Here is a 7,792-nt window from a genome sequence, read left to right as displayed (position 1 = left end):
GGGCTGAGGTTAGGGGGCTGAGGTGTGGGGTGTTGAGGTGGGGGGCTAAGGTGAGTGGCTGAGGTGAGGTGCTGAGGTGAGTGGCTGAGGTGGGCGGCTGAGGTGGGGGTGGCCAGCAATACATCACAGGGGCAGCATCTGCTGACCTCCGGACAGATGAGCAAAACCTTCACCGCACTGAGTCGGGAAAAGAAAGGAGGCCAAACTCTAAATGTGCTTTTCTGGGGGTTGAGGGGCAAGGGTAAGGCAAGACCAACTACATCATTTGCAGGACTTAGTACAAAACGAAAATGTGGGGTCCTTTTATAAAACTTTAAGAATTTTAAGATGTGACAGCAGAGAGTGAGACAACCTGGGGCCCTTCTGGGTGCGGAGGGAAGGGGCAGTGCAGCCTCACAGGCCACTTGCTTACGAAGCTGGCCCTGGAGACAGGTACGCTACTTGTTGGTTTAGGAAAAAAAGATTATTCCAAAGTGAGATTTAGGGACCATGTGTGACTTTAAATTGGCTTCCCCAGTGGTTCAAATGGTAAAGAATCCACCTGCAATACAGGAGAACTGGGTTCTATCTCTGGGTTGAGGAGATCCCCTGGAGAAGGAAAAGGCTACCCACTCCAGTATTCCGGCCTGGAGAATTTCATGGACTGTATAGTTCATGGGGTCTCAAAGAGTCAGACACGATTGAATGACTTTCACTTTCAGTTTTTCTGTGACTTTAGATTAGCAGGGATGTCCTTTCCTGGCTATTAAATTAGCCTAGATGACGGAATGTCAGCTGCCAGTGTGAAGAGATGGTTAGAATGGGGGTAGAATTCTTTTCCCTCAAACCCTACTTCTCTTAAAATATTTGTTTATTTATTGTGATTAAAATATGCATAACATTTTAACCATCTAGAGGTGTACAATTCACTGGCACTGAAACACTGACAGGTGTTATATAACCATCACCTCTCTTTATACCTAAAGCTTTTTCATTATCCCGAGCAAAACATCTATCCCCATTAAACCATAACTCCTCCCCCCACCTCAGCCCCTGGTAACCTCTGTTCTAGTTTCAGTTTATAGGAATTTGCCTCATCTAGGTGTCGCCATAGAATTCTGAACTGCCACACACACATTCTCTGTTTCAAACTCAAAAGGCCTAAATATCCGGTGTTCTGATAGCCCTTGGTTCCCCTCACCTGCATGTAGATCAGATCTACAGCTGTTCTGCAGTCCATCAGCCTGGCGTCGAGGGATGGATCCAGGTACCTGTATGATTCAGGAGTGTTCAGTTAATTAATGACACAGTTGACGGGCATACCTGGGTGGGCATGCTCTCTCATCTGGTGGCCCTCAATGCCTTGAACCACAGCCAGTCTTCTGCCTGCCTAGTCTTCCGGTGAACTCTGACCTCTGACCTCTTCTGTTTCCCATTGCCTTTATGCTGCTGCTGCTGCTAAGTCACTTCAGTCGTGTCCGACTCTGTGCAACCCCAGAGACAGCAGCCCATCAGGCTCCCCCGTCCCTGGGATTCTCCAGGCAAGAACACTGGAGTGGGTTGCCATTTCCTTCTCCAATGCATGAAAGTGAAAAGTGAAAGTGAAGTCGCTCAGTCGTGTCCGACTCTTAGCGACCCCATGGACTGCAGCCTACCAGGCTCCTCCATTCATGGGATTTTCCAGGCAAGAGTACTGGAGTGGGTTGCCATTGCCTTCTCCAACATCTGCTTATTTAACCAATATTTATTGAGCAACTATTATATTCCAAACCCTGAAACACATCAGTAGGCAGAGCAAAGTCCATGCTCGACTTATATTTTATTTGAGGGGAAAAAGAGAGTGGTATGCACTAAATGGGTAAACAAATGAGACCATTTAAATAACTAGTAAATTAAAGCAAGAAAACAAGACCCAGAATATTAAGGTGCTCAAATAATGTTGATACATACTCAGTTCTGCTCAATGTTTCATTATCTCTGTTCTTGGTAAATTATAAAAGTCAGCCATAATATATTTACACTCACTTATTCTTGACTATAAACAGAATGAACAACAACAAAATTAAGGTTGATTTCATCTGAATAAAAATAACACAACCCTGGAGATACAAGGATTTTGCAGCTGTTACAACAGAAGCCTGTGAAAACACCCTGCCTGATTCTTAGGATATGACTCATATTGTAAGCTTATTTAGTACCCTCTGTGAGTAGACATGCACAAAAAACAAGGCTTTAGGGAAATGGTCCACATCCCACTTAAATCAAGCCCCAAGTCTCAACGTCCCCTTCCCACCTGCAAATCCCGGCATACCCATCTGCCCTGTACCCACATCCGTATCACTGTGCTATGCCCAGGCCCCCTCACCTCTTGCCTGAGCTGCTCAGGTGACCTCCTCACCAGACAGTCAGCCTCAGTTGTGTCCCTCAGTCCCACGCTCCACTTAGTTGTGTCCCTTAGTCCCACGCTCCGCATTCGAACCAGAGTAGTCTTTCCCAAGGAACCTTTCAGATGCTCATAGTCCCAGGGGTGAGAGCATTTATCCTGTTGACTCCCAAGGCCCTTCATAGGAGATCCTGCTTTCATTCCCAATTCTATCTCTGACCTCTCTCCCATGGCCCACACTCTATACATTCCAACCTTGTCTTCTCTCTTCTCTCTCCATTCAAAAGACCACTCCCCTCACCTGCCTTCTTCCTGGACTTATCGACCTCTCCCACAAGCCTCACCCTCGTGTCTCCTCTTCTGGCCCCTACTCCCCAAGGCTGTGTTAGCAACCCATCCCCTGGGCTTCCTCAGCTCCCTGAATTTACCCTGATCTCTGCTCTGATCAAGCTGATATTACACCAGGTATGAAGATCCCTGAGGCCAGGGGCTGGCTCCTATTCAGACCCCTTGCCCCTCTGGACCTTGGCAAAGGGACTTGCAAATAGCAGAGCTTCATGTTTGTCTAGCAGATCCAGGATTGCCAGGATGAAGTGAAGTTACACATACTATGTGAATGCAGTAGCCAGCCAAGACTGGACCGAAACCGTCAGGAGAGGGTATGCCAGGGTTGGTCTATCACCAGTCTGAAAGCAGAGTGCACAGAATCACAGAGCTCAGCAGAGGAGGGGGAGAAGATGATGGGATTGTCATAGACCAGGAAAAGGATGAAAATACAGATGCTTGAAGATCAACTTCATTCTAGTGGCTGGGGAGAAGCAACTGAAGCATTCCTATGTATATTCCATTTAGCTATTTCATCCCTGCACCCCAGGCGCCCTTTGTGGCAGAGATAACAACTGTTACACCAGAGATGGAGAGCCCCCAGACTCACCCTAGACCGGAGCTCTGAGAGGCCAGGGCAGGCTACCCTCTGGTCTGGAAGGAACTATACCATCTTTGGCAAGAAGCATCAGGGAATTGACAGAAAAATCCCTAAAACTCGACTTGGTCTCATCGCCAGGCCTCACCTGCTGGGGATTCCACAGCGAGTGGTAGTCGACCTAGCCTCTCTGCTCCTACCTAGTGAGGGCTCCCTCAGGACAGAGGGCCAGGACCTGCAGGATCATACCCCCAGACTCGCCCCTTCCAGTAACCTCGTCCTCAGCTCTAAGAGCTGAAGTAGGCCCTCCTTTCCTCTCGGTCCCCATGAGCAAAGGCAATCTGCCTGGATCTGAAATGCAGGCTGGTGATGGGGTAGACATTTTATCTTGCACTTATGATCTGGAATTTATCTATTTGATGTAGACACAGGCAAAGCCCAATTTCTAATTCAAGTTTAAGATGAGGGACAGAATACTCATCTCTTAGAGAGTTCGTGGACAAAACAGTCTAATCCAGGGGGTTTGTTTTTTAATTACCATTTTCATCATGATTATTATCACTATAACAATAAAAAACATGACCAAAACTTATTGAGCACATAGAATTACTCCATTTAACTCGCACTATCTATTCCTGAGATAGACTCTATCATTAATATTCTCATTTTACAGATAAAGAAATTGAGACTTAGAGAGCTTCAATAACATGGCTAGAGTTATTGAGCTAAACCCCGAGACACACATATTTAGATCCCAGGAACAACTGTGCTTAGCCACCTGTTAATCTCAGACAAAACTGCATCCTTTTTGCCTTCTCAGGGCTCTCTGTCACATATTGCAACTATTTCTCAGAATACTTTAGAATAGTAGTACATGAACTTTTAGCCTTGCTGGGAATCCCTTTCCAAAATTTGAAGCCACAGCCTGGAGCTCTAACAAGGCACCACAAGGATAAGATTATTACTATTCCTTGATTTCAAATGCCTTTCTTTAGAGCTTCTGTGTTCAGATTACAAAATAACTGGGACAGGAGAGAGTAAACCAAAGAAGCAATCCAATACAGCCACAGTGATATACACTGGGAAATACAGACTAATCCACCCCCCATGCCAATGGAGAGTGTCCTGCTTCTCGATGTTATTTTGTTCACTTGTTCTCCATAGGATCCCTTGTGTCTGGGGGAAATAAAAGTGTTTTCTGCAAAAATACAGCAGATTTTTTCCCCCTAGATTTCATCTTCTCAATCTAGGAAAATATGTCTGGCTCTGGTAAATAAACATGTATAATTGGAATCCATTAGGAAGATAAGCTGAATACATAGAGTTCAAGTTCACTGCAAATTGGCTGAGTCCACTCTTTGCCTTCAGAAAATACCACAGTTCAACAGATAAATCAGACTTGCTTGTAATCATCAATAAACTCATTCAATTAAATCGTCAGTCATATATTCCAAAGCAAACCCTTGCAATTCCTTGCCATTACCTGCTTCAGTCCCCACTCCCCCTACCCCTAGCCTAATCTTCATGGTTGCCATCCTTATGATAATATCCTTCAGGTTTTTAATCTGAGCCAGTGAAAGTCATCCTCAACAGCCTATTCTTTAGGACAAATATTCTGGTTCATTTCCTCGCCCCACCCTCCTTCACTGCTTTCCTCTTGACCTTCCCCAAGCCCCTGAGCTCTGTCCAGCTGTTAGACCATAAGCCGGATGTGGTGAGATTCAGACAAGTTCTTATTAGCAAAGCTAAGATATCCCGAAACACTCTGTCATAATAAATGCTTACTCACCACTTCCTGAGTCCAATCTTGCAGTTTTCCACTTCAGAACTTCGAAGGCTAACATATGGGAGTTCAAAGTCTGCCAATTTTTTCACAACTAGAGAAAGAAGAAAGAGTCTTCCTGGTTGAAGTACATACATATTTACACACAGTGTTTACATACAGTGCTTTAAAGTGATAAAATAGAGCATTAATATTGGAAGGAATAAAATCACATTAATAATATTCTCTTGCATTTGTATACAATTTTTAACTTTCTAAAATTCATTCAAAAAATGAGTACCCTTTGATCCTCATAAAAGACCAGTGCCTTGGGCTTCCCTGGTGGCTCAGTGGTTAAGAATCTGCCTGCCAGTGCAGGACACACGGGTTCGAATCCTGATCCAGGAAGATCCCACATGCTGCAAACAAAGCAACTAAGCCTGTGCGCTACAACTATTGAGCCTGTGCTCAGGAGCCTGGGAACTGCAACTACTGAGCTCTCCCGCCACAGCTACTGAAGCCCACTTGCCCTGGAGCCTGTGCTCACCAACAAGAGGCCCCACCACAGTAAGTCCGTACATCACAGCTACAGGGTAGCCTCTGCTCGCCAGAACTAGAGAAAAGTCCGTGCAGCAACGAAGATTCAGTGCAGCTAATAAATAAATTAAAAAAAAAAAAACTTCACAGGTATTAAAAAAAAAAAAAGGACCAGTGCTTTGAGTAGGAGACATTTTCATTGTGATATGGATGAAGAAACTGAGGTCCACACAGATCCAATGCCTTCACCAGCATACCACAGCTCCTGGTGGCCAAGTTAAGAGGTTTTCTTAACTTCCACCTCCAAATCACCTCCCCAAAGCACCTGGGAACATATGTAAACTACTCAGAGGTAACATACCATTTCACAACAACAACAACAACTTGTAATTTCTAAAAATGCACTGCAAAGAAAAGCAAAACGTCTGGGAAAAGACCCTGATGCTGGCAAAGACTGAAGACGGGAGGAGGGGATGACAGAGGACGAGAGGGTTGGATGGCATCACCGATGAGATGGCCGTGAGTTTGAGTAAACTCTGGGAGTTGGTGACAGACAGGGAAGCCTGGCATGCTGCAGTCCATGGGGTCGCAAAGACTGAGCACCTGAACTGACTGATATGAAACATAATGTCATCGGTCACTATCTCACTGCAAGTATAGTGTTTTAAAGGATCTAAGAACTGAGTTATACCATCCAAACTTTAAAGCAAACATTCCTTAACAAGGAGACATGCTGGTCTGATGGGATCTGCTGATGCCCAGAGTCCAGCACTCCAGCACAAGGGGGCTGTGGCATGGCTGGTGGCCAGCAGCCAGGGTAGAGATGAAGGCGCGCCTAGACAGCAGGACTGGGGTCAAGAGCTCCCAGAAGAAGTGTAGTTACTGGAAAGAACTGACGTCTTGCTCCTGACTGCACTGCCTCTCTGGAGCTGCTCACCCCCGGCTCACCCCCAGCTCCAAGGCACAGTGAAAGTGAAAGTGTTAGTCCTTCAGTCATGTCCAGCTCTCTGCGACACCATGGACTGGAGCCCATCAGACTCCTCTGTCCATGGGATTCTCCAGGCAAGAATACTAGAGTGGGTTGCCATTGCCTTCTCCAGGGGATCTTCCTGACCCAGGAATCAAACCCAGGTCCCCTGCACTGCAGGCAGATTCTCTACCGTCTGAGCCACCAGGGAAGCCCAAAGGCACAACCTCAACCCCCCACACAGATGTCCAGTCCAGGAGCCAAGAGTCATAGTAGGGACCGCATACTGGGGAGCTCCTCTTGAGGGGAGTGTAACCGGCCCCTCAGTGGCAATCCTTTGTCTCCTGGCTGAGCGCTTGCCCACATCAGCCCACACCATCTCAGGCTGCCTGCACCTCCTTCTGTCCTTCTTACCAGACAGCCTGCCCTCTTTGCAAAACTGAATGAGAAATAGGCCGAAGTAGCCCAGCAGCTCCTGACACAGTCCAATGTTGTGTGACACCACCTTTAACCAAAGACAAGAAAAAGGGAAAAGTTAGGATTGGCCACCTGTAAATGCCAATAAAAAAGAGCTTTAAGGGGGCAGTAGACACTAAGAGAACTCTTTCCCGAATCTAAAAATGGTTCAAACTCATTTTAGAAAATTTAGAAATTAAAAAAAAAAAAATTACAGTAAAGAAAATAAAAATTGGTCCCCCTGCAGTGGACATGAACTGGTCCCAGATGAGACTGGTTTGTCCCATCTCACATGCGGGCGTGTCTTCCCAGATGGTTTTGGTCTTTATTGTCCCCTGGGGGCAGTAGCCATTCACCACGATCATTTGTCCAACTTGCCTGCCCCAGGGGCTGGATTACCAGATCCTGGGAAAAGGGATGTTCCCCACCACTTGGCTGGCATATGAAAGTATACAGGATAATGTCCACCTGTGATACCCCAGGCTTCCTTCTCTCTGCTGTCTGCTGTGATGGTCAAGTCTAACTCATGTGGCTTTTGCTCAGTGAAACCGCTGATCCTGGGCACAGGCTGCCTTCATTTCATATTCCTCTTTGATCTTTACCTCAAACAGTTTTCATTTCAACACAGATGATTTCATTTGTATCCACTGGTCATGAGGCCCTATCCTTGTAACATTTCACGTCCATTCACCCTCCCTCACCAGGAACATTCCTATTCCATTGGCCCTTTCCCTCTCCACTTAGCCAGCCCACCCCTCTTTAAGGGGGGATTCCTGGGTAATTTCT

The 7,792-nt window shown here is 46.2% G+C and overlaps 1 protein-coding gene across 5 annotated transcripts in view; it reads right to left on the bottom strand.

Annotated features, from left to right (window-relative positions):
- The window catches only part of SNX31 (sorting nexin 31), an 81,609-nt gene that overhangs the window by 35,289 nt on the left and 38,528 nt on the right, over positions 1-7,792 (bottom strand). For all 5 annotated transcript variants that reach the window (XM_040260974.1, XM_040260975.1, XM_040260977.1 and 2 more), the window contains 3 exons: positions 6,965-7,055; positions 5,074-5,161; positions 1,181-1,250 (listed from right to left, as the gene is read on the bottom strand). In XM_040260974.1, the coding sequence (XP_040116908.1) occupies positions 1,181-1,250; positions 5,074-5,161; positions 6,965-7,055 (249 nt within the window). The remainder of the gene's footprint in view (positions 1-1,180; positions 1,251-5,073; positions 5,162-6,964; positions 7,056-7,792) is intronic.

Source organism: Oryx dammah, unplaced genomic scaffold, assembly GCF_014754425.2.
Source record: "Oryx dammah isolate SB20612 unplaced genomic scaffold, SCBI_Odam_1.1 HiC_scaffold_19, whole genome shotgun sequence".
Classification (NCBI taxonomy): domain Eukaryota; kingdom Metazoa; phylum Chordata; class Mammalia; order Artiodactyla; family Bovidae; genus Oryx; species Oryx dammah.
This window is presented reverse-complemented; position numbering and strand designations above follow the sequence as displayed.